The 27,943-nt window shown below is 39.9% G+C and overlaps 1 protein-coding gene across 3 annotated transcripts; it reads right to left on the bottom strand.

Moving 5' to 3' along the window:
- Positions 1–27,762, bottom strand: gpr143.S (G protein-coupled receptor 143 S homeolog). 3 transcript variants are annotated; one of them, XM_018248267.2, is made up of 9 exons: positions 26,856–27,487; positions 26,412–26,521; positions 24,758–24,852; positions 23,004–23,096; positions 15,082–15,191; positions 13,667–13,775; positions 5,385–5,502; positions 2,779–3,031; positions 1–299 (listed from the first exon to the last, which is right to left on the bottom strand). In XM_018248267.2, the coding sequence occupies exons 1-9, from the start codon at positions 27,109–27,111 to the stop codon at positions 199–201; spliced, it is 1,245 nt and encodes a 414-aa protein (XP_018103756.1). In that variant the 5' UTR covers positions 27,112–27,487; the 3' UTR covers positions 1–198.
- Positions 27,763–27,943: the final 181 nt, after the last annotated feature.

Raw genomic sequence — 27,943 nt, 5'->3', positions numbered from 1 at the left:
CCAGATTGTATAATAATTTAATATTGAGAGTTGATTTTCAGGTGACTTAAAAATTCAACAGTAAAATTGTGTTTTGTGTTACTAAGCTATAAAGTGAGATGTGCCGTGGGTATACTTATAAAACTGACAATAGGAAGACCAATAACATGACAAGTGTTTATCTTCCTTATAACCAGCATCAGGATCTTTTCACCGGTTTTAGGCTTCCTCATTTTCCAGTGACTCCTCATCAGCCTCAATGTCATCTAAGTTTGGCAGCTCACTGGATATGTGGATCTCAATTGTGCTAGCGTCAGAACCTAGCAAAATAAAAGAACATTGTCTTACCTTCATGTGCTAAGGTCTGTTGCTGTGACTTAACCAAAAGACCAGAATGTAAACTGCAAAGCTGCATTGTCATTTGCTTGGATTAGTTTTATGTGTGATCTTAGATTTTTGTGTTTAATGGTGAGACCCCCATTTTGCTCCTCAAACCAGTTAATAGAGAAACACATACAAACCTGCATTAGCTTTCCAAGGCACTTTTTGGATGTCGCTGTGTAGGTTTCTTATCAGTATAACATGGCTGTTTGCTGTCATGTTGTGAGTTATGGAATGTCATATTTGTTCAACAGATTAGGAAGTTTTATATGCCTAGTTTTAACTATAAACAAGAAAGCAAATACTTTCAAGCCTTGCTTTTACCAACGTCAAATGTTTTCTTTGCTTTGTAGTATAAGCCTCAATATATCTACACTAGACATTATTTAATGTAACCTGTTATGACAAGCTATATAAGGCTTTATTTTCTATATAGGCACATGAAGGTCCATGCCTAGTCTGCCTAAAGAGGGGTGTATGCCTCCTGACTTTCCCTGTTGTATAGAATTATCAAACAAGTGCTACAACAAGAATAACACAGGAGCATGTGTCTTTTTTTCCCTTTAACAATTTACATCATTTTCACCTAATCAGTATGTTTGTTAATCTCAAACTAATTTTCTTCTCTTATCTGCCTTTGGAGAGATTACACCAAAATTCATCGGCCAAAAGGAAAACTGGCCCAATACCCAATATATTTACTAGTTTAGCTCAGTGCATGGACCTCTACCCCCTCACATTTCCATTCAAGTATAAAAAAACTGCACTAATATTTTGCCACGATTATGACTTGGCCAAATAATTAGATAAATTAGATAAATTATGGTAAATTAGATTTACCACAAAATAATTAAGGGTTCTATGCCTTTGTTTGCAATAAATAATTGAAATATTATGTTCCCTCACTGGAAAAGCAGGTATGTTATTGTGCAACTTTATTACTTTATTAAAGTTTGATGACAATATTTGGGGGGGTTACATAGTTACATAGTTACATAATTAAATTGGGTTGAAAAAAGACAAAGTCCATCAAGTTCAACCCCACCAAATGAAAACCCAGCATCCATACACACACCCCTCCCTAATTTTAATTAAATTCTATATACCCATACCTATACTAACTATAGAGCTTAGTATCACAATAGCCTTTGATATTATGTCTGTCCAAAAAATCATCCAAACCATTCTTAAAGGCATTAACTGAATCAGCCATCACAACATAACCCGGCAGTGCATTCCACAACCTCACTGTCCTGACTGTGAAGAACCCCCTACGTTGCTTCAAATGAAAGTTCTTTTCTTCTAGTCTAAAGGGGTGGCCTCTGGTACGGTGATCCACTTTATGGGTAAAAAGATCCCCTGCTATTTGTCTATAATGTCCTCTAATGTACTTGTAAAGTGTAATCATGTCCCCTCGCAAGCGCCTTTTTTACAGAGAAAACAACCCCAACCTTGACAGTCTACCCTCATAATTTAAGTCTTCCGTCCCTCTAACCAATTTAGTTGCACGTCTCTGCACTCTCTCCAGCTCATTTATATCCCTCTTAAGGACTGGAGTCCAAAACTGCACTACATACTCCAGATGAGGCCTTACCAGGGACCTATAAAGAGGCATAATTATGTTTTCATCCCTTGAGTTAATGCCCTTTTTATGCAAGACAGAACTTTATTTGCTTTAGCAGCGACAGAATTACACTGCCCAGAATTTGACAACATGTTATCTACAAAGACCCCTAGATCCTTCTCATTTAAGGAAATTCCCAACACACTACCATTTAGTGTATAACTTGCATTTATATTATTTTTGCCAAAGTGCATAACCTTGCATTTATCAACATTGAACCTCATTTTCCAGTTTACTGCCCAGTTTTCCAGTTTAGACAAATTGTAATAAAAAATGCTTCTGCTGCTATTTTATATTTTTGAGCTTTCTCTTTAATCACTGACCATGCAAAACATTTATGAACCAAACTGAAACAATAGACATGTACAAAAAAATGTTTTATTCATTTTACCAAAATTCCTAACCCTAACATCCATTTCTGTTTATGACATTGCTCTATTTGGCCATAATATTTCCCTGAGTACAGCAAAAGATGCAGACTATACAGTATATCCCATCTTGATTATACAGTATGGTATCAGTGGCAGGTAGCATGCACTCAAATTAACTGTTACAATTTGTAATGGAAAATGAGCATGAGAATGTATTTTAAGTTCTGTCATTGCAATTGTTTCTTCATAGTACAAGGTAACCATTTTTTTAAGAAAGTGTTATGGCATCTGGAAACAATTCTACACCAAAGTGTAGAATAATAGGCTGGAATAATAGCCTAGACGGAAAAATGACATTTGGAAACTACCATCCTTGATAAATAGGGGAGTTCCTGCATAGGCGTTCCACTATACTCCCATTACCTTCAGATAGTATGCTCAGAGCATCATCTGTTCGTTGACTGTTTCCAATTTCAGTCTTGTTTTGATTCTGTATATAGCCAGGGTAATCCAGGAAAGATCCATTGGTGCCATTATGTGCAGCTTCAGTCACTGTAGATGTTGATACTCTTTCCAAAACTGCTTCCTTTTGTCTGAAATTAAAGTCAATATTCCATCCTGTCCACCCGTAGAAAGCCAGAGTGAAGAGAAAGCCTTGCATTGGATTCAGTATACCCTGCAATACAATCAAAATCAACAATAATTCAGTAAAAAGTCCAAAGGCTAATTAGGCAGAACAGAACAATTAAACAGCTATAAATCTACATTATTTAATATTTAAACTGCTCTACAATTCTCATGGCAATATGGAGGAATTACTATACATATACTGTACATATGTATACATTCCTCAAAGACAGGCAGTGCTACAGGTGGACCGTACAGAATAAATATAGAAAATACAAATTGTTCCATATCTTCTTTTCATGCCCCTAGTTGGTAGTTTATTGCTACCACCAAGAGCCCATAAAGAACAGTGAAACCTTTATAAGTGTGGCGTATTTGTCCTGGTGGTACTCACAATGTGTAGGGACTTAGAGATGGAGACTCTGGTGTATGAGTAATCATCCAAGCAGTGTCGGACTGGGGTGTCCAGGGGCCCCCACCTAAGCTGAGAGCGCCACTAACCCCCCCCCAAAAAAAAACACACCAGATATCCTGCATCCGAGAACTCAGCATATTTTATGCTACTGTACCTACATCTGCTTAGGAGTAGCTGGATTTAGCAAAGGTGGACTTGCAGTTAAGCAATGTTCCAGTGCAAATAGTCTATGCACAAAAGCAACACTGCCTAGCTTAGCCCATGTAATGGCCTGTGGCCAGCAACTGAGATTCTCATGAATGTGTTTCTAAAGTGATAAAATGCCTGTAACAGCATTTTAGCCAAATATTTGAGCTTGCATTTGGTTGTGTGGGTGCACCACAGACCTAGAAGCACATTAACTGCAATCTAAGTTCACCTTCTCATTGGCTCCAAAGCATTTAGTTAAATTTGGTAGTTTGGCAAACATTTTGGCAAAAGGAAAAGGGCCAGTTTCGCTTATCACTGGCTATTTAATCTGGCAAAATGGAATTAATAACTCCATAAAATCTTGTACAGGGAGCTTTAATTCAGAAACCTGATACCCAAAAAGCTCGGATTACATTAAGGCAGCTCCAATTACATTAAGGGCAGGGACACATGCTCAGATTCGGGGAGATTAGTCACCCAACAACAAAGCTCCTCTTCTTCAGGCGATTAATCTCCCCAAACTGCCGACTGCCTTGAGAGGAAACTTCGGGCGACTTTGGAAAACGAAGTGCTCCAAGTGCCATCCCGTTGGTGATTTACATTATAGCTGGGTGGAAGGTAGGGGAGATTAGTCGCCCAAAGAAGAGGCAATTAATCGCCGGACAACTAAATCTCTCCAAATCTAAACGTGTGTCTCTGCCCTTAGGCCATCTCCTATAGACTTTGAACAAAAATTACATATTTACATATTTACATAATTACATTAAGCCATATTGTTGGCAAGATATTTTAATGTTTAAGATTATTTTTTTAATAGACAAGGTATTGTGATCTGAATTACCGAAAGACCCCTTATCCAGAAAACATCAGATGCAGACTATTCCAGATAATAAATCCCATAACTATACTCCAGATTTGTCCAGCTACAGCTCCCCTTACCTGGTCTCTGTTGGATCCCCTAGTACCTCTGCCTGTTTCTCTGACTACTCTCTGACTTCAGCCTGCCCCTGACCTCTGCCCATTTACCGGACTCTCCTTGTTCACCGCCTCCCTGACCATTGGCTTGTGTTACCTTGCTTTGCATTTAACTAGTTGTATTGGCTTAATCTTCATTAATAAATCATTCTTCTCTGTAAAAACATGTTTCCTGCCTATCAACACCGCAAATACCCTCTTTACCAGTGTAAAAGTGGCTCCTACCTGCCATCTACTCACCTGTGAGCATATCTGACAGTTCCTGAACATGGAAACATGGCCCAATATTTTGCTGTTTCCTAAAACTGATACAGTGTCGGACTGGGATACCAGGGGCCCACCAGAAAACCTTAGGTTGAGGGCCCACTTTCCAAACTATTATACCTCCTCTCCTCACTCAACCTCTTTATTCTCCTAGTTTCTTTTCTCTACATACTATTCTCTATTCTTCGATTATTAAGCCTCTTTATTCCCATAAAGAAATAGAGAATGACCATGAAATAGGCCAAAAGTTTAGAAGCAGGAGGGCCCACTGACACCTTGGCCCACCGGGAGTTTTCCTGGTATCCCGGTGGGCCAGTCCGACACTGAACTGATATACAAAAAGGGATCCCTATACAAAAACATGCATTCAACCAGTTAATTATCTTACTACCACAATTATCTGTTATAATTTGCCTTCTCATACAGATGTTTTAATGCATTCATTAATATTCAGTATATTGAACTGCATGAAGCTGAGAAAATAAACAGGAAACAGCTAAACTACAGCAGATGTAATTAATTATAGGATCCCCAGTAATTAAAATCATGCTTGAATTACCATTATAAACCATGTGATGAGTGCCGCATTCCTGACATTTTTTAGCTGATCTGTGCTGATGTCTGGTTGCATTTCCAGGTAGAACAAAAGGGTCTCATTGATAATATTAGCTGTCCAACTGATAAAGGAGAACATAAGACATATGTTATGAACAAAATTAAAAGCAGAGTAAAATTATTTTGCTAATTTTAAAGGCTTGTTTCTCAACCCAAACTATTCCTTTTTAAATTATTTCATTTTGTATATACTTTAGAGGATGCAGACCCCGCAGTCGCAGGGGGGCCCGGTGAAAAGGGGGGGCCGGACTGCGGGATCTGCTTCCTCAATATTAAACAAGAACCCCCCTCCCCAGCCGCTCTCTTACCTGCGGCACGGGTGGATAGTGGACAGAGTTTGGACAGTGAGTGAGCAGGGTCTGGACTGTTAATTGGTGGAGTCTGGGTGGAGTCCAGATGGGAAGTGGGCAGAGGCAGGAAGTAGGCGTGAGGATCGGGATCGGAGTGTGCTGGGCCCCTCTGAATATTTTTTGCAGGGGAGCCCGGCGCACTCTAGTTACACCACAGGACCCATTATCTGTAAACCCATCATCCAGAAAGGAAGGCCATCTCTCATTTTAAGCAAATAATTTGACATTGTTAAAAGTATATCCATTTCCCCTGTAATAATAAAACAGTGCCTGTACTTGATCCCAACTAAGATATAAGTAATCCATATTGGTGATAAAACAATCCCAATAGGGTTTATTTAATATTTAATTTTTTTTTTTTAGCAGACTTAAGGTATGGCGAGTCAAATAACAGAAAGATCCCTTATCCAGAAAACCCCTGGTCATGCGCATCCTGGATAATAGGTCCCATACCTATCCCAACTTTTATATATTATTAGGTAGTATTTAAAATAAGTGAATATAAAATCGATGAGGGTTTCATATTCTAAGCACTTTTGTAACTTACATCCATCATTTTTTTTTTCATTCCAAGATATTATGAGATACATTTACTGTTAGTATAAATGGATTTGTTACAGCACCACCTGCTGGTCAGTTTTTGACCATTCTGACCACCAAGTAGACAAGGAAGTTGTCAGGAAAAAGAGGGATGCTCTGATGATTCAGGCGGAGTTCAAGCAGTAGATCAAAAATCACAAGAAGAAGGTCACACTGCTAGGATTATAACCCAGCACTAGGAAATCCTTGAGCGTCTATTTAAAGGGAGGTTTTGGCGCCAAACGAGTGTGTGCGTATTGAAAATTGATGCTGAGCGTATTGACATTGGACATAATGACGCTGGGCATAATGATGCTATGCGTACTGACGTCCACAATGAAATTGACATTGACCCGCAACCTGGTGCACACATGCGCCTAGATGCCCATGCTACCGTTTGTGGCCCCCATCTGCCAGGATCAATCCAGTAAGTCTTACAAACCTCCTTGACTACTTGGTGGTCAGAAACTGACCAGTAGGTGGCGCTGTTGTAACAAAATTCATTAATTTAAACAGTACATGTATTCCTCAATATCTTGGAATTCCAAAAAAAATAATGTAAATGACAAAAGTACTTAAAATAGCACTCTTGTCAATTTTACAGTTACTTATTTTAAAGGTTTACATATGCCTTCAGCAAGGCAACCAAATGAGACATTTTTGTTTAATTCAGGCCTGATCTGACTGTTCCCATGATTTCATTATCAAGGAATAAATGGGTTTGCTGGAATGACTCAGTGTGTGTCTTGATCCAGAAAAAGAATTAGCAGTAAAACCCCCCACTTCCTTGCCAGAATTGATTGAGATCTAAATATAAGTGCTTTAAAGTGCAAAGTGCTATTATCACATGCTCGACTCCCAATTAATCCCGTGCCAACACATGGTTAATATATAATATCTCAATCGATTATTATTATAATAGTATAGTATATTAGTATAATAAATTAATTGATTAAAGTGCTTGTGCTATAATTCATATACTGTGACTTTTATGCTTGTGCACAATTAATAAATAGTCTCAATCGATTTTTGAGACTATTTATTATACTCAGCAAATTATTGAGATATTATGTATTAACCATGTGTTGGCACGGGATTGATTGGGAGTCGAAGATTCTGGCAAGGAAGTGGGGGGTTTTACTGCTAATTCTTTTTCTGGATAATTTGTTTGGTTATATACCTCTACACAGCCTTGAATTAGGGATTAAAAGTGATTGAATATTAACCACAAAAGAATTGTTTATCAACTGTAATCAGTGTGTGTCTTGTCACATGTATGTGGTGTTGCAGCAGCCATTCCATGCAGTATTTATATGATGTGAGAGATGTCGGTGGGTTTTCATCTTGGAATCTGAACTGCAGACTCTAAGGGGGGAACGTGCAGCACTGTGGGCAGCGTCAAATATGGAGGATGAAAGGAGACTCACAGAGCAATCACTGGCAGGGGCCAGTGTAGTGGGGGGTAGAGACCGCCATCAGAAATCGCAGGGCCCCATACGACAAAATTTCCTATGCCCCCTGGGCTTCACCCACCTCAAGCCCCACCTACAGGACCGCCCTCCCCACCCCCCAGGTCTGCCCCCCACCACACAGTAAAAAACAAAAAAAAATTGGTGTTTAGGATTCCCACATGTTAATAAAAAATAAAAAGATATTGGTAGTCAGGGCCCCCCATAAAAAAACATTTGTGGCCAGGGCCCCCCATTAAAAAATATTGGTGGCCAAAATTGGTGGCCAGCCCCCCCCCACATTATGAGAAAATTGGTGGCCAGGGCCCCTTAAACATCCATGCCTTCCTGAAGTCAGCAGCTCTCAGAAAGATGGGGGGCACGGCTAATCAAGTAAGTGTGGCATGGCCAGGCTGGGCCCCCCTTACCCTCGGGACCCCTACAACTCTCCCCCCTGTCCCCCCCTGATGGCTGCCCTAGTTAAGGATAGAGAGGACCACATGTCATATGGTAAATTTGGCACCAGTTTTAAATGTATGTTTGCAAATGCACTGATAGAATGGAAGAGCTGGAAGTGCTAGTGCTGGAGGGAGAATATGATGTGATTTTTGTGGCCGAAACATGGCTGAATGTGTCACATGACTGGGCAGTTAATATCAGCAGCTATACTTTGTTTTGGAGGGAAGGAGGCAATAGAAAAGGATGAGGGGCATGTCTGTTTGTTAGGCAGGATTTAAAAGCTAATATAAAGGAAGATGTGATGTTAGAAAATGAAAGGGCAGAAGAATTATGGGTGGAGCTCTTCAGCAATTGTAAAGAGTCCAGCAAATTAATTGTAGGAGTATGATAATGTATATGAGGAGGAGGAGGCTAAGCTCCTGATGCAAAAAGAAAAAGCTGCTAGTTTGGGGAACCTAATGCTAATGGGGGATTTTAATTACTCAGTTATTAAATGGAGCAACAGTACTGCCAGGTCAGTTAATGGAAACAAGTTTATAAACTTATTTGCATGACAATTTTATGGAAAAGGTTGTTGAGGAGCCAACCAGAAAAAATGCTATTCTGGATCTAGTGATCTCTAATGACCCAGAACGTATAGTGAATGTACAAGCATTTGAACCCCTGTGTAATAGTAACCATAATGTTATATCATTTAATGTCTTGTGCAAAAAACAAATAAACATTGGGGCAACAAAAACCATAAATTTCAGAAAAGCTCATTTTAGTGCCTTCAGGGCTGCCCTTCAGAACATAGATTGGGGCACGATATTTTCTGCTAAAACACAGAACATAAATGGTTGTCATTTAAAAGGATATTAAATTGTTACTGTTCTCAATTTATTAAATGTAAAGAATGGCATAGCACTCACCCAATATTATAATTTAGTCTCACTCAGCCAACAATTTTTGGCGGTGCAGGAGGCAAAAAAGGATAATTAGAAAGAAATAGACAGTGTCTCCATTTTGCACACGGTGACTTATACTAACATATGGTCATTATGAGGAACTCCAGTACTTTTAGCCATCCAATTAGAATACCTATGACACGATATATTTTTAAAAGGTGTAAATTTTAATTCATCACTATTAAAAAGATTTTGCAAATCATGTGTACAAAGTTGATGTCATTTAACCATTTTTTTAAAAAAAATACAATAGATAGAATATCACAATTCATGAAACAATTACGTATAAATTTGATATATTGAGATTAATTGATGAGAAAGAGTTAATGCTTCGAGCTTGCATTAAAAAGTCCATAGATTCCTATTAAAAAGGAGAAAGGAATTGATGTGGGAAGGAAATGTCGGAGGAATGAATCACTGAAGACACCCGCTCTAGGTTGTTAGAGAACAATCTCTGAAGGGATTCCGCGTGCTGGAAATAATTAGAGTCATTTGTTACTTTTAGAAATTACAGTATCCTATGTAGAAGGGAATACTGAAAGCATGTAACGATGTAAACCGCCTTCACTTTTTCTGCAGCCGTGTCGGTTTGCCAAAAGCTTGTGAAACAGTAAATCGATACACTGATTGACTCACTGTGCGCCGGCTGCAATTTGAATGCCTGCGAGTAAGCCCTTGAATAAGCCGCAAAATCCAGAGATACACGTGCATTCCCTCGTCTGCGATATCCGCGTCTGAGATATCCGAGTCTGGACAAAAGACATTAATACAGACCTTGAACTGAGGGTAACGTATACTTGGAGCGGCTTACTCGCAGGCATTCAAATTGCAGCCGGCGCACAGTGAGTCAATCAGTGTATCGATTTACTGTTTCACAAGCTTTTGGCAAACCGACACGGCTGCAGAAAAAGTGAAAGCGGTTTACATCGTTACATGCTTTCAGTATTCCCTTCTACATAGGATACTGTAATTTCTAAAAGTAACAAATGACTCTAATTATTTCCAGCACGCGGAATCCCTTCAGAGATTGTTCTCTAACAACCTAGAGCGGGTGTCTTCAGTGATTCATTCCTCCGACATTTCCTTCCCACATCAATTCCTTTCTCCTTTTTAATAGGAATCTATGGACTTTTTAATGCAAGCTCGAAGCATTAACTCTTTCTCATCAATTAATCTCAATATATCAAATTTATACGTAATTGTTTCATGAATTGTGATATTCTATCTATTGTATTTTTTTAAAAAAATGGTTAAATGACATCAACTTTGTACACATGATTTGCAAAATCTTTTTAATAGTGATGAATTAAAATTTACACCTTTTAAAAATATATCGTGTCATAGGTATTCTAATTGGATGGCTAAAAGTACTGGAGTTCCTCATAATGACCATATGTTAGTATAAGTCACCGTGTGCAAAATGGAGACACTGTCTATTTCTTTCTAATTGTTCTCAATTTATTCCCTTAAGGAGTAAATGTAGAAGAACTAAGAATCACCCTATGTGGCTTACTATAGAAGTTAATAGGAAAGAAGGCATTTAAAAACTACAAGTCTATGGGGACAGAAGCTGTATTTAATGAATATAAACACCATAATAAATGTTGTAAAACAGCAATCCGGAAGGCAAAGAAAGGAAATGAGGAGCTCATTGCGGATGAGGCTAAGACTAACCCCAAAAAGTTTTTATAAGTATATTAAAAAGTTTTTTTAAGTATATTAATAGCGGATTGAGAGTATTGCTCCTTTAAATATTGGTACCAGCAAATGTGCTAAATCAGTTCTTTTCCTCAGTGTACTGTATACAATAGAGGAGTCAGAATTCCCAGGCTCAATTCATAGCTGCACTGATGGCTCAGCTCAATCTAGTCAGTGGCTGACTCAGGATATGATTCATAAAGCTTTAACAAAAATCAAAGTAAACAAGGAACCAGGGCCAGATTGCATATACCCCTGGATTCTATGAGAGCTTAGTTTAGCTCAGTTTTAAAGTATTGTAAAGTATGGGAAGCACTCACAACAGCAGATTAACTGCAATTATGCTGTTTATTGTGTCACCACACGACATGTTTCGGACCTATTGGCCCTTTTTCAAGTGTCAGCTCAGTTTTAGATTGGCCCCTATTTCTGATTTTCTGATTGGCTTTCATTTGTTATGGTACCTATGGATTGGAGAAAAGCTGATGTCATTCCAACATTTAAAAAGGGATTACGATCTCAGCCATTATAGGCCAGTAAATTTGACATTTGTGGTGGGCAAATTATTTGAAAGCTTGTTAAGGGATCACATCAAAAAATTGTCCTAATGGCATTATTTGCAGCAATCAGCATGGCTTTATCAAGGATAGGTCATGTCAGACAAATTTGATTGATTTTTATGATGAGGTAAGTAAGATGCTGGACAGTGGGGGAGTGGTAGATTTGATATCTATTTGGATTTTGCCAAAGCGTTTTATATCATGCCCCACAAATGACTGCTTTCTAAACTAAGGTCTATTGGGCTTAATGCAGTCATTTGCATATGGATAGGAAACGGGGTACAGGATTGGTTACAGAGGGTGGTTGTTAATGGCACATTCTCTACTTGGAGTAAAGTTCTTAGTGGGGTCCCCGAGGGCTCAGAATTGGGTCCACTTTTATTTAACTCGTTCATTAATGACTTATGGGAGGTTGTTGTAAGTAATGTATCAGTGTTTGCAGATGACACAAAACTATCCAGCCCAATTAATTCCATCCAGGAGGCAGCATCATTGCAACACGATCTTGACAAATTGGCAATCTGGGCAGCTAAGTGGCAAATGAGATTCAATATTGATAACTCATGGGATGTAAAATATCCCAGCCACTTATACCCTAAATGGGACTGCACTAGGCAAATCCATAATGAAAAAGGACCTTGGAGTCCTTGTAGATAATACACTTGGCTGTAGCAAGCAATGCCTGTCAGCAGCATCAAGGGCAAATAAGGTATTGAGCTGTATTAAAAGGGGCATTGAATCACAGCAGGAAGGAATCATTCCTCCACTGTATGGAGCACTGGTAAGGTCCCATCAACAGTTTTGGTCTCCAGTTCTCAAACAGGACATTATTGAATTAAAGAGGGTACAGAGAAGGGCAACTAAGCTGGTAAAAGAAAGTGGAAAAGTCTTAGCTATGAGGAAAGACTGCCTAAATTGGGGATGTTCATGCTGGAGAAGAGGTGGTTAAGGCATGTTAAGATAACTATGTATAAATATATAAGGGGATTATATAATAATATATTTACCAGAAGGTCTTTCCAGCTGAAGTGAGGTCACCCATTCAGATTAGAAGGAGGTTCTGCCAAAATATTCTGAAGGGTTTTTTTTACAGTGAGAGCTGTGAAGATGTGGAATTCTCTCAATGAATCAGTTTTACAGGCTGATACATAAGATAGCTTTAAGACGGGGTTGGATGGCTTTTTAGCAAGTGAGGGAATACAGGGTTATGGAAGATAGCTCATAGTATAAGTAGATCCAGGGACTAGTCGATTTCCATTTTGGAGTCAGGAAGGATTTTTTCCCCCTCTGAGGCAAATTGGAGAGGCTTCAGATGGGGTGTTTTCCCTTCCTCTGGATCAAATAGCAGTTAGGCAGTTTATAATAGAGTTAAAAGATTGAACTTGATGGATGTATGTCTTTTTTCAACCTAATTTACTATGTTACTATAGTGGGCTAGGCACAAAAGAGCTCCTTAATGCTCAATTACTTTCCAGCAATTGGCTGTGAACCCCTTAAATTCCTATGCAATCTAGCTTTTAGTCATCTAGTATACAGGTTGAGGAAACTACATTACAGTATATCACCGTTGGATGATTATGTTGGTCAGAAATTACTTACTAAACATGCAATGTAGATAGTTAGATTATCAGTGCACAAAGAAGCAGAAGCCTGTTATTAGGGATGTAGCGAACTCCCGATTTGGTGTTCGCGAATGCCGTTCGCGAACACCGGCAAAAAATGCTAACGTTCGCGAACAGTTCGCAAACTTCGAACACCCGCTAAAATCGTTCGATTCGAACGATCGAAGGATTTTAATCGTTCGATCGAAGGATTTTCATTCGAATCGAACGATCGAAGCCATTCGATCGAATGCTTTTCATTCGATCGAATGCTTACAATCGTTCGAACGAATGGAAATCGTTCGATTTTTAGCGGTCGAAGGAATTCGAATGGTCGAATGGTCGAACGATTGAACGCGAACTCAAAATGCGAACGTTCCCAAACGTTCGCGAACATTCGGCGGACGCGAACGGTCGAAGTTCGCGGGCGAACAGTTCGCTACATCCCTACCTGCTATTTAGGGGGATTATCTGTCAACTGGTCATATAATTACCAAACAAGGATTAGTTTCAAATTCCCTGTTTGATCTGTTTAGCTGCCGAAAAAAACCCAAAAGAGCATAACCACTGAAAAAATTACTCACCATATCATAAACACCAACATGATCTTGAAAAAACGGAGTTGAATTTCTGTCCCCAAACGTCTTTCATTCTCTGTATAAATTCCTTGTCTTCCTTTCAGTAAAGAGGCAACTAAAAATCCATTTATTTAATATGTGGTATGAAGGGGTAGTGGAGTAACGAAAAAAAGCATAAAACAAGCACCAAACATAAATTTGTATTGTATCATTCCCTCTCTCCTTATTCCTCTCCTTATATGCAAAAATGTACCCAATTGGTTTTGGACCAATGTTCTTTTGTGTGTTGGCCCAGACACGCTAAAATCAATATTGCCTTTAAGGGCCCTGGCAGACAGGATATTTTGTTCCCCATGTGTAATTTCCTCGAGCGTGGCTGACAAAATGTCTGAACGTAAATTCCTGCTGGCATAAATGTAAAATGTAGGTGGGAAGCATGTGCATCATATAGCAACCTGAAGTTTCTTTGCAAGGCAACTTTGGGTTATTACATGGTGCATATGTTTTACTGTCAGGCTACTACATGAAAACAAATGTGATGCATTTGTTTTACCACTGCCGATTTGCATTAATGCAACATCAGATGCTGCTATTACCCTTTTAATATTCTTTAAAATGCAGAAACAGTGACCAATTTGTAAGAAGGAACTGCTATTTTTTCCTAAACTTTTCATGATCATAGTATTACATACTAAATTCTTCACTAATTTGCATGGTAAGTAAATACTAGCTATTTATTATAACCACAAGGTAACATTCCCCACTTTAGGGTGATGAACAGATTAGTCGCTCTCTGATAACAAATCTCCTGAAAATACTTTCCCACCGTCATTAATTTAAATCACCAGTGGAAAAACATATACACCACAGGGATCCCCAACCTTTTGAACCCGTGAGCAACATTCAGAAGAAAAAGGAGTTGGGGAGCAACACTAGCATAAAAAATGTTCTTGGGGTGCCAAATAAGTGCTGTGATTGGCCATTTAGTAGCCCCTATGTGGATTGTCAACCTACATTGAGGCTCTGTTTGGTAGTTCACCTGGTTTTTATGCAATCAAAACTTGCCTCCAAGCTTGGAATTCAAAAATAATAGTCTGCTTTGAGGCCACTGGGAGCAACATCCAAGAGGTTGGAGAGCAACATGTTGCTCACGAGCTACTGGTTGGGGATCACTGCACCATATGGTACTGTAGCCTGAAGTTGCCTCATGAGTTAAATATGCCAAGCATAGGCTATATATATGTTTTCCCATCGACATTTATGCAATGTGCAAATGGCCAGAGGGACAATATAGCATTTTCAGGAGATTATGCATTACTAATGCAATTGTGTGCCATAGCCCTTCAAAGCACCCCTTTCCTGCATTTAAAATAACATCTATTAAATTACTAGAAATAATTTTATATCTAAAGTACGCTTACCTGCTGCAACAGTTCTTCTAAATAGGATTGGATTCACAAACATTACGATAAGAAGTGGTGCATAGGTTGTGACATAATGAGGAATTGCATGTTCTAGTCCATTTTCACAACTGAAATCAAAACAATTCAAATACGATGACTATACTTCCAAAATGACACTATACTGCTGTTTGTTTGTTTTTGCACATGTCGACCCTACCTAGCCTGTATGAATGACAAGTGTGTTATGAGGCAGAATTTGGGACAATTCTGCTGCTTCCGGCGGCTGCCTGCTAGAGAGTGCTTGTCTATGTGTTCTTTTATGTTTGTTTTATTTACTTTTTGGTATTTTTATATCCTTTTATACCCTTTGTGGGGGTGAGGGAAGGGAGAGGCCATGGATTATGGAAAGACTTCCTGGCTGTAGAAGCGGTTGGGATATGCTTAGCTGAGAGCTGAGTGATACCGCATCCTGTAGGGGTCATATTACAAATTCTGCTCCCTGGTAGTGGCTCTCCGAGGAATGCGAGCCACTGTTCGGCTGTTAGCTGCTTGATTTAGCTGATCCACTGGATCCGCAGAAAAACTGAAAATCATATCATACTTACCGAGATTTTCATTTCCTGGACTGGAACATGGCAGTGGGCACACAAAGGGTTAATCCCTCCTGCCGTGAGAAAGGCACAGGAAGTGATGAATAAAAGGACTTCCCCCAGCTCTGGCGCCCATTCTTTCTGACTGATTACAATACCCCTGGGAGGGAAGCCCCTGCCCACTGCCATGTTCCAGTCCAGGAAATGAAAATCTCGGTAAGTATGATATGATTTTCAGTTTTCCTGTTCCTTTCACATGGCAGTGGGCACACAAAGGGACTTAACAAGCTAAGCATTTAGGGAGGGACAAAACAAACATAGACCAAGTACTGCAATTATACATTTATTCAGCAGTAGCCGCCTCCAAAATTGAATGCCCAAAACAGGCTAGATCCTTAGAATATGTATCAAATTTGTAATGTTTGGAAAAAGTGCAAAAAGATGACCAAGTGGCCGCTCTGCAGATTTCTTCTGCTGATACCTGGGCTCTGAGTGTCCAGGAAGCTGCCATCCCTCTGATGGAGTGTGCTTTAGGTGCTGGTTCAGGTGCTGACTGTAATGAATATGCTGTTACGATGCACTGCTTCAACCATCTTGCAATCGTGCTTTTAGCAGCTCTGTTTCCTGAATTATTACTTCCAATGGTCACCAAAAGGTAATCTGTTTTTCTGAAAGTTGCCACTTTCTTAAGGTAAATCCGTAAGCATTTGACTACATCCAAGGAGTGAAGCTTTTCTTCTTGTTGATTTTGTGGTTCCGGATAGAATGCAGGTAAGATCAGTTCCTGTTGCTGATGAAATCTAGATGGTACTTTGGGTATGAATCTATCTTCCGTTCTGAGTACCATCTTGTCTGGAAAGAAGGATAGCTTAGACGGTTTAATTGATAATGCCTGCAATTCTCCTACCCTTCTGGCAGATGTGATGGCTAACAAGAATACTGTTTTGAGGCACAGATTTTTTAAAGATGCTTCCTCTAATGGTTCAAAAGGGTGTTCCATTAACGCTTTTAAGACCAACGATAGGTCCCAAGGTGGAACTTCTGATCTGATGATAGGGCAAAATTTTTTCAATCCCTGAAAAAATCTTTTCAATAGGATACCCGAAGCCCAGTGAAAGTCAGTGTGTGCTGAAATCGCCGTCACCTGTCCTTTAAGCGTAGAAATACTTAAATTGCGTTCTACGCCTGCTTGTAGAAATTCTATGATGGTGACTTCAGATATTCTGAGAGGGTCATGACCTCTTGCTTTGCACCAATCAATAAAGACCTCCCAAGTTCTGGCGTACTTTATGTGTGTCGATTTTTTCTTTGAAGCTAATATGGTAGATACTGTGGAGTCTGATAATCCCAACCGATTAAGCTTTAGCCTTTCAGTTTCCAGGCTGCTAAGGCCCAACGGCCTGGGTTCGGATGTAACACCATTCCCTGGTGGAGAATAGTTGGAACTATTGGAAGGTGGAATGGCTCTTCCTGTATGAGCTCCATCAGTGTCGAAAACCAAGCTCTTCTGGGCCACCAAGGTGTCACAATGACCACATTTGCCTTGTCTGTCCTGATTTTCTTGAGAACTTTCGGAATCACAGCTAGAGGTGGAAAGATGTAAGCCATTCGAAATTTCCATGGGAAGGAAAAGGCATCCCAAAATATCGTTTGACTGTTCTTTCCCCAAGAACAAAATGTCGCGATCTTCTTGTTCTGAGATGTTGCCATCAGGTCTATGGAGAAGGGACCCCACTTGTTGTTGATCAGATTGAAAATTTCTTGACTGAGTTCCCATTCTCCCACTGTCGGGAATTTCCTGCTGAGCTGATCTGCTAGGCAGTTCTGGACTCCCGGTATGTAACAGGCCGACAGACCTATTAGGTTCTCTTCCGCCCACGAAAAAATAGCTATGGTCGTGGTCAATAAGGTTTTTGATTTGGTGTCCCCTTGCTTGTTTATGTAATTGACCACGGTAAGATTGTCTGATTTTATCTGGACTTCTTTTCCTCTGACTATTTCGTGGAATCTTATCAGGCTTAGTAGGACTGCTTTCAATTCTCTTCAGTTGGAGCTCTTTCTGCTGTCTTCCTTAGACCAAATTCCTTGGCACGTTTGTGTCCTGCAATGTGCTCCCCAGCCTATTCTGCTGGCATCCGTTGTGACTGTCTCCATGATCTTTGGCATGAAAGATATTGGTTTTTTCAAGTTCTCTTCTTCTAACCACCAAGCTAGGGATAGTATAGTTTTCTCCGATAAAGAAATGGTCTGGTTCGACTCTGGATGGCCCTTGCTCCATTGTGTTAGGAATTCCATCTGTAGTGTTCTCGTATGAATCCTTCCCCATTTGACCGAGTCTATTGTAGAGCTCAGTTTCCCGAGGACTTGCTGGCAGAATTTCACTGAAACTTTGTGTTTTGCGCAAATCTGCTGTACTTGATATTGAATATCTGGTATTTTTTCTAGCGGGAGTCTCAGATGGCCTTCCTGTGTGTTGATTGTTGTTCCTAAGAACAATATTTCTTGAGTTGGGGTCAGAAGTGACTTTTCCCAATTTATTAACCAGCCCTAACTCTGTAGAGTGGTTACCACAATCCTTAAGTGCTCGGTCAGCAACTGGCATGAAGAAGCTTTTATGAACAGATCGTCTAGATAAGCAAAGATCTGAATTCCTTTCATACGAAGGTGTGCTAAAAGAGGTGCCAAGATCTTTGTGAATACCCTGGGACCTGTCGCCAACCCGAAAGGGACTGTCTTGTATTGAAAATGTTTCCCCAAAATGAAGAAACGCAGAAATTTCCTGTGTGGTTCTTTGCCATCCAATCTCCATGGCAGATATGCATTGTAATTGTTCTGATGGATTCCATTTTGAATGTTCTTACATGGAGATTTTGATTGAGACTTTTCAAGTTGAGTATTACTCGAATCAAACCGTTGTGTTTCTGTCTGAGGAATAAATGGGAATATATTCCTGAAAAATGACTTCTTTTTGGAACTTCCTCTATGACCCCCTTGTCCAAGAGATCCATGATGACAGATTGGAGACATCCTCTGTCTTGGTCTGATCTCTGTCAGTCTGATGACACAAATTTTCTTTGGGGTATATTCATCAGTTCCAATGCATAACCTTCCACAATTGTATTGATGACCCAGGAATCTTGTATATGTTGAGCCCACACTGTCCCAAACGCCCTTAATCTGCCACCTACTTGGGCCAGAGGGGCTCGCGCACCTTCATGCTGTTTTCTTCTCAGGTTTCTGATCTCTTTTGTCTTGGTTACGAAACCTGGATCTCCAGGGCTTATGGACAAAGGGCTTTCCTGGTTTGTATTGTTTGGTATCCCGGAATGATGGTTTCTGATTTCTGAAATTCCTTCTATCCTTGCGATCTTGCGGCAAAAAAGCTGATTTTCCCGCTGACGCCTTGGAGATTATTTGATCTAAACGTTCCCCAAAAAGGAATTCTCCTTTAAATGGCAGGGAGCAGAGGTTATGCTTGGACTGAGAGTCTGCATGCCAATGACGCAACCACAGTGCTCGTCTGGCTGCAACTGCAAGGCCCATGGATCTGGCTGCCACCCTTGCTCCCTCAAGGGAGGCTTCAGAAGCAAAATTATTTGCTGTTTTAATGTCTTGAATTATGTCCAGAATTTTATCTTGATCTGCTCCTTCTTTAACCGCTTTCTCAACCTCAGATATCCAAATGCTGTTGGCTCTGGTGAGTGATGTGGTTGCTACCGTTGTTTTGCAAGCCTTTCCTCCTGCAAGGTACAGCTTCTTTAGAATGGCATCTTGCCTTCTTTCCATGGCATCTTTGAGGGAAACACCCTCATCAACTGGCAATGTTGTTCGTCTAGCCACTCTGGTGATTGCCGCATCTACTTTGGGAACAGCATTCCATGATTTCACATATTTTTCTGAAAAAGGAAACATTCTGTTAAACCTCTTAGATTCCCCCATTTTTCTGTCAGGGGTTTCCCATTCGGCATTTATCATGCTAGCAATCACATCATGGACCGGAAACACCTGTGTTTTCTTTTCTCTAGTTCTGAACATTTTATCTTGTTTGGGTAGCTGTTCTTCTTCATCTAAGTCTAGTGTGATTCTCATGTGTCTTATTAGAGGCTCAATAAAATCAATATTGAAAGCTGATTCCTCTGCTTCATCTGTATCTGTTTCTGATATTTCCCCTTCAGAGGAAATAGAGTCTCTTTCTTGTACTGTTCTAGATGATCCGGCTGTCGTCCCTGCACTGGCAGCAGGTATGCATCCTTGTTTACTCAGATTATGCATTACTTTACCCATGACTTCATCTACCATAGTAGCCATGGATTGCTTGAAGGTGGATTGCATCCAGTCCATCATGCTATTCAGTTGTTCCATGGGAGGATTGCTAGCCTCCATTAGGCATTTTTTGCACAGCCTTTTATCCAGCATGGCTGGTTCACCACATGCTATACACTCCCGTCTGGAACTTTTACATCTTTCTGGCTGATTTTCCTGTGATGGGCTCCTATAAATAAAAAGGAGTAAAGTTACTTACATTTTGAAAAGTCTGTCCCAGAAGCTCTCTCCTTAGATAATGCTTACCCCCTTGAGCCTGAGTGTGAACGCCTGTGATTCATTACAGACAGCCTGCAAGAGATATGCACACCGCAGGTTAGTCATTTTACCAAACCTGAGCTCCCAGCGTGATTTAATCCATATCCACAGGTAACTACTTCCACCTGGGACCAGCAATGCACTACTTCAAGCACTCTGCTTCTTTTTAACAGCAGTAAGACGCCAGACAAAAAACAGCATAAAATGGTTGAAATGTTTGTCTATACCACGCCTCCCGTCCCTTTTAATCTTACCAGGAAGTGCGCACATGCGCAGTAGTGCTTCCGGGTTAGGCGTGAGGTCATTGGGCGCATCAGCGTCTTATTGCGCATGCGCCGTCTGAAGATCGGCATTGCGACTTACAGCGCTGCAGGCAACGGATGGCCATAAGCCCGCCGGCTTCTCCTGCGGCTCACATGAGAACCTGTATCTCGGCCAGAGGAGCTTCAAACAGAGGAGAGCGGCTCTGCTGGTACATTGTGGGGGTATTGCATGACAGGAAGAAAAAGAATGGGCGCCAGAGCTGGGGGAAGTCCTTTTATTCGTCACTTCCTGTGCCTTTCTCACGGCAGGAGGGATTAACCCTTTGTGTGCCCACTGCCATGTGAAAGGAACAGGAAAAAAAGATTCCTGTGCCTGGCTCGGAGATGAATTAAGCGGGTCTGGTAGTGAGAGGTCTTGCAGTGATTGAGAGGACTTGGTAGCTTGCACTAAGAAGCATCGTTTTACTATTGCCCTTTTCGGTTGGATTTAAGTGTTGTGCCAGCAAAGGGTGTACTGATATGACAGGAGGGATCTGAATCGGCTGGAGGCAATACTTTTGGGACCTGTAGTGTATAGTACAGAGCAGTTACTGTGCCTATGGTCGCATGGCATGGCTGGTAAGAGTGTGGATATTCCTAAGGCATTGAGTAGCAGATTTGTGGATGTAGAGCGGGGAGGGAACGACGATTGAAAAGAAAAAGATTCAGGCCGTTTTTACCATCAATTATTCTGGGAAATGTGAGATCACTACCTAATAAGATGGAGGAATTGGTTGTGCTGACTCGGAGTGAAGTGGTGCCAGCCCGGACATATGACAATTAAGGAATGTTTATGTAATCCGGACATGGAGCTGCTTGCATATTATTTGCCTAGAGAGTTTTCTCAAGTTATTATGATTGTGGTTTACATTCCCCCTACGGCTAATGCGGTAAGGGCTGTGTTAGTTCTGTGATAGCTAAACTACAGACACAGCATCAGAATGCATTTATGGTAATTTCTGGGAATTTTAATCATGTCACCTTGACTAAAGCCTTGCCGACCTTTAAACAATATGTAGACTGTTGCACAAAGAATGACAAAGTATTGGGTTTGTTTTATGTTAATGTTATGGATTCATATAGTTCATTTGCTCTTCCTGCACTTGGCAGATCGGATCATAATATGCCACAATATAAGCTATTGGTGCAACGTCAGCCTGTGACTATTAAAACTATTCAAAAAACTGTAGTGGATTTCTAGAAAGTTTAAAACTGATCTTCAACCAGTCTGTATAAATGGGGTTGTTGTAGATATGGTAGAGGAATATAAATACCTGGGTATTTTTATTGATAATAGTTTGAACTGGGCCAAAAATACAGCGGTACTATATAGGAAGGGCATGAGTAGGCTTTTCTTCCATAGAAGATTAAGATCATTCAATGTTTGCAAGGAAATTATGCTAATGTTTTATGGTGTTGCGTGCCTGGGAAGTCGACTAAAGGTAGCTGATGTAAATAGACTTAATAAATTTATTAGGGGGACAGGTTCTGTTTTAAGTTTGAGATTAGAGACTTTAGAGATGGTTTTAGAGAAGAAGATGTTGTCCTAATTGATGAGTATTTTCGGCAATGATTCTCATCCTTTACATGAAAGTTTGGAATCATATCGTAGCTCCTTTAGTAATCTATTGATTTTACCTAGAGATCTTTTTTACCTGCAGCTTTTGCTGTTTTTATATATTCTCTTTCAAGCAGGTAGTTGTGATTGTTTTAGTTATTTATGATTATTAATGCTACAGTATATTAAAAGTATTTCTTCGTCCGAGCACTCTTCTTCCTGTACTGATTGGCGATTGGCGGCGAATGCGCAGTAGGAGGCATTTGCCGGTTGTATCTACTGCGCATGCGCCCGAATTTCACAAAGTTTCCAATTTTTTGAAAACTTCGTGACTTTTGGCGCATGTGCAGTAGTTTCAACCGGCAAATGCCTCCTACTGCGCATTAGCTGCCAAATACAAGAAGAAGAGCGATCGGATGATGATGGCACCCTTGAACTCAGCAAGAGAGGACCTGCATGGAGGGGTGACTAACAAGTTAGGGGCATTTGGTCGGGGGGAGGGGAGCCTACGGGGGGAGGGGTTTTGCGCCGAAAGGGTTTCCTTCTCCTTTAATGAAAGCAAATCTCATCACCAATGTTCACATATCTATTGGTAAAATGTTTCTTGGAAGAAAGGACCTATATCACATAAATACTCTTGATTTTCGAATGAGATTTTGGACAGGCATGTGTCTGAATACTCAATCCCAATAGGTAATAAAAAGTACAAAGTTTGCTGAGGTACAGAAACCCATAGCAACCAATAAGATGCTTGCTTTTAAAAAGGTGACCAGTAAATGAATCTTGCTATTTGGCTGCTACATATGACTAGACCTGTAGCAAACTTTTTATTGCATAACTTATATGTTTTTAACTTAAACATGAAAATAAAATGAAAAACGAAATGACATGCAGACATTAAATACTTACTTGGAAACCGAAGGATAGTAAAGCATAGCAACACCTTCAATGCACAGCATCAGTGCCAGGCCCCACGTCATCATGTGATACAAAACAATTGTGCTGGAAAGAAATCATTAAAATATTAATTTAATGGGTCCCTATACATATCTTGATACAAACTCATAAACTTAATGGTATTCATAAATAACAGATGCAAAGCAAATTGTTTATTGAAAAAAATGTCTATAACTTTATCCAGTGTACAGTATTTTATCCATAGTCAATCATTGTTGCACAGTTGCATGCATTGCTATAATCATAAAAATATCACCCTACAATTGAAAACAAGGAGTTTTCAGGTGTTTGGTACACAGTATTTTTTAAAATCCCATATGTGGTTAAGATGACAAGTGCTAATGTTAGTACTTTTGTGAGATTCTGGAGGCAGATTCAGGATCTTGCACTATTATATACAAGTAATTTTATCCACATATCTGTTGACATGTGTGAAAATAGTGCACATGGAAATCAAAGCTACTCAATATTTGGTCCTTGCAGAGTAGATTACAAGAGCTCACAATAATCGCCTGCATAATGGATTTCTGGTTATCTGTGCATTGGTGTAATTATCTATTAGATTTTTCATGATAAAAACAATAGTCAAAAAGTATGTTTAACACAAGCCCTGTTCATTTGCACTGATGTAAGTAGGTTAACAACAAATCTACTATTTTGGGATTAGGCTGAATCCTGAATATTTCATGAAGGATTCAGGCGAATCCCAAACTGAATCATGCCCTGCACGGGTAAAAAACCCACAATTTTCTTGTTAGTGTGATGAAAAGTCACAAGATTTAACCACTAGTTCAGAGACCTTTTCATGAGGTCTTTAAAAGTATCACAAGGGACTAGAACAGGTATTACACTGACCTGCTACAGTATGTATGAGATATATGGCTGATTATTACTAGAAAGTCTGTGTGAATGGTTTGGCACAAAGCACATTTCTACTTTGCTCCTTGGGCAGAGAGACTCAGTCCCGTGACTATCATACTTTTTCATTGACAAACCATGGCAATAGTTGATTGCATTCCTGCAGTCATATGAAAATACTACATACTTCTTTTCTTTTCCAATCTCAATGCAATCTCTCATGCAAATCATGTGAATCACAGAAGGTCATTTTCTGCCTTTGTCACATGCAGATTATACAGTATGTGAATGAAAGACTGATCCAAACTGGATGAATTAAATTGGCAACTACAATAAAGCCTTGTGATGGGCTGAGGTTCAAAAGCAACTATTATCTATTCTATTCATGTGTATGTGTCCATCTGTCTTCATTTAAACAGATTATGCCTATATTTCTATTTGTATTAATATAAATGTAGTAGTTATTTAGTTGCACAATCATTACAATAACCAGTAAACTGAAGACTGAAACTAGTATAACATTTTTTTTGCAAATTGAATATTATTTAACTAGCCTAGCTGGCAAACCACTGATATGGCCATGATATTACAAATTTACAGGCAATATACAGTACATACAGGTACATTTAGTTTAATTTGTCTGTCTGGACCCACTGAGTTACAGCCCCAGTCCTGATCCCCTCACAACCTATTTTGCCAATTTGTTTGGTCCATTCCAGACCCACCCAAAATTCTTGTCCCTTTATATCACGACTCAGTATTTTTTTAAGCATTGCAGGTCTATTTGTAGAGATTTGTAAATGCCTGATTTACTGTTACATTGTGTAGAGACTACAAATCAGTTATACCTTATTCCTGCAGATCTACGAACCACGAGGTAGGCATCAATTGCATAGCAAAATAACCACCAGGAACTTGCACTGTAAAACAGCTGTATCCACATCTACAAAAAATGTACATATTTAGAAAGTAATGTAATGTAATATTAAATAAAAAAACATTTAACAATTTAGTGGAATTTTAGCCTATTTTTTCCATTACAGGGGGGGGGTTCATACGAGTTAAATCTACAATACTGTTTGCCAATGCAGACTTTTCACATAAACTTTCCCTCTTATTGTCACAGAATGTACTCTTTTACTGAATACACCAGAGCAATTTTCAGTAATATGACACATTCTACTCATATACTGTATATAAAAATACATAAGTATTGCCGTATACACAACACTACACCATAATAACTTACTGAATGCAAGGTCACACCTGCCATGAGGTGAAGTGAAAACCTTGCATTACCAGGGGTGGCAAAAAAAAAATGCTCCTGGTAACTTTAATAGTGAATTTCCATATAATACACAAAAGCCATGAATATCCTGTAAATCATTTCCTTATAAATGGTGAGTTCTGATGTCATCAGTTATAAATGGTGAGTTCTGATGTCATTTCTGTCACATGACTCACTGAAACTTGTGTATTATAATAAATAAAGTACCCCCCGTTGCAAAATATGAGGATATTAGAAGTTACCTCGGAGTTCCATGACCTGTATAAAAACATTTGGCCTTCGGCCTCGTGTTTTTATATGGTCATGAAACTCCTCAGTAACTGATAATATCCTTATATTTTACAAGAGGGGGTACTTTATTCACTATATAATAAACAGGAAATTCTGTTCTTCTAGTGCAGGGATTAAATTAAATTAGGGATGCACCGAATCCAGGATTTGGTTCGGGATTCGGCCTTTTTCAACAGAATTTGGCCGAATCCTTCTGCCTGGCCGAACCGAATCCGATTCCTAATTTGCATATGCAAATTAGGGGCGTGTGGGAAATCGTCTGACTTTTTGTGAAAAAACAGGGAAGTAAAAAGTATTTTCCCCTTCCCACCCTTAATTTGCATATGCAAATTAGGATTCCGATTCGGTTTGGCATTCGGCCGAATCTTTCACAAAGGATTCGGGGGTTCGGCCAAATCCAAAATAGTGGATTCGGTGCATCCCTACATGAAATGAAGACCACTCCCAGCTAAATCAATTTAATATCACAATAACAAAATATCACCTTACCAATAAAACCTGAGGCACTGCATATATTATATTTATCTATAAAGCCAAGATATTCCACAGCACTGTGCATAGAGGTAAAAACATCTGGCATACAGATAGACACAAGTAATATGGGATGGGCCCTACCAATTACAAATAACTTTCAGCAAGGCAGCCATCAGTAATCAATGGGCCCCATACCACTAAGTTATATGGGATATCCCCCCCCAAAAGGAACCCCCAATTACTAAACCATTGTTCAGATGGGCTTCTGGATGAAGGACCCTGGCAAAATGTATAATGGGACCTCAATGAAAAAATAAATACCTGGCCACACTTGTGACATGTCAATCACACTTTTAAGTCTCTTGGCACACTTCTGCCATGGGACACCTGACTGTAGTACCCCCTCTACATCATTTTAATGCCGTAGAAAATAATAAAGAAACACATACCGCACTTCCAACACAAAAGGTTGAAGGCCAGATGTCTGAAGAATTCATTAGTGACATGTTACTAATGAAACCTGAGGATGATATCCATACTGATGATCGAATTAAAATGCCTAGGAAGAAAGATGTATATTGAATGAATATTGTCCATTAAAGTATAGTAATGCAGATACACAATATCAAACAAATGCCAACAAAAATTGTGTGTTTTTTTTCTGAGTATTGCTTCCCAGGACAGTATTTCATGGACTGCAAGCTCTTGGGCAAGGCCAAGGAGCTCATTCTAACATTGTATTTTGTACACTATCAAACAAGGGATTAGTCTGATATATTTGGGGGGTGTCATCATACATTCATATACTACTAGATTACTACATTACTACTTAAAGGGGCTTCACACACGTGTTGCAGAGTGTTGAGAGTTGCTTATGGAGGAGATCCCCTTACCTAGGCAGCCCAGCAGGTCACAGACAATAACTAGAAACAAGATCCTGGAGGAGGAAGGTTTAGGAAACATTGATCTCCCATGTCTCCTGTAGCCCTGCATTGTCTTGGGCAGCAGCTGGACAATGGTCAGCAAGAGACTCAGCAATCCACTGCCGAAACACAGCGAGCCATAAACCTGAGGCTGGAAATCAAGCACTAATTGTGTAGCTGCATCCCTGTTAGGGCAGCAGAACGTCTCCAGCCTTGGGGAAGCCATCCTTGGGCACGGAAGCCCGCTGTCTTCCAGGAGGCAGCAGCAGAAGAGAAAGTGTTGGGGTAGATGTACGCTACCTCCTGAGCTTCATGCTACAGCACTGCTGATCACGGGAATAATGTGATCATGTGCCTTTACAATCCCCCCAGCTATGTGTCTGTCTCGTTTGGCTCAATGCTGGCTCCTCTGTTAGTGAAGTGATGGAACAGCAGGCATTCTGTAACCTTTTCAATGACCGCCATTCACACGGCTGCCATATGTACCAGATTCTACTGTTAAATAGGAATGATGGGTTTGCTTCCATGTCTGTGAATACAGATTGTTATGTAAAGCTTGGTGGAGGAGGAGGTGAAATATGAGAGACTTCCTCCCTCCCAACTCACACTTGTCTTTTCAGCTGTACATTCTGCCTGTTGTTGCTTGGGCATGCAGAGTTAGTGTTATCTCCTGAGATATTGCATTACAAAGGCTTACGGGCTAAACACTAAACACATATCTGTGAACATAAACCAAGAAGGGATTGGGGGGAATATTCATTATTCATTTCTAAAGTTGCTAATGTTTATTCTTCAGCTTGCTTACACTGACAGTGTGTGATTTGCCATTGCTGATGTGAGAAGGACTACATAGAACTTCATGTATGTGGGATCTGTTATCCAGTATGATGGGGACCTTGGTAAGAGATCTAGTGATTATAATAATGTTATCATTAGGGCAGGTGCACACAAAGCTACTGGGGGAGACAAATCAGTCCTTCGGGCAACTAATCTCCCCGAATTTTCAGAAGTTTCCACTTTGGAAAACAAAGTGCCCCAAGTGAAGTGCCCCAAGTGCC

This window comes from Xenopus laevis, chromosome 2S, assembly GCF_017654675.1.
Source record: "Xenopus laevis strain J_2021 chromosome 2S, Xenopus_laevis_v10.1, whole genome shotgun sequence".
NCBI classification, from domain to species: domain Eukaryota; kingdom Metazoa; phylum Chordata; class Amphibia; order Anura; family Pipidae; genus Xenopus; species Xenopus laevis.
This window is presented reverse-complemented; position numbering and strand designations above follow the sequence as displayed.

Coding starts and splice junctions, on each gene's coding strand:
- gpr143.S (XM_041583115.1), bottom strand. CDS start 27,111: ATGGCTTCCCCAAGGCTGGAGACGTTCTGCTGCCCTAACAGGGATGCA. Junction 26,522..26,855: donor TGACCTGCTGGGCTGCCTAG/GTAAGGGGATCT, acceptor CTTTCTTCCTAG/GCATTTTAATTCGATCATCA. Junction 24,853..26,411: donor CCTTTTGTGTTGGAAGTGCG/GTATGTGTTTCT, acceptor CATTTTTTGTAG/ATGTGGATACAGCTGTTTTA.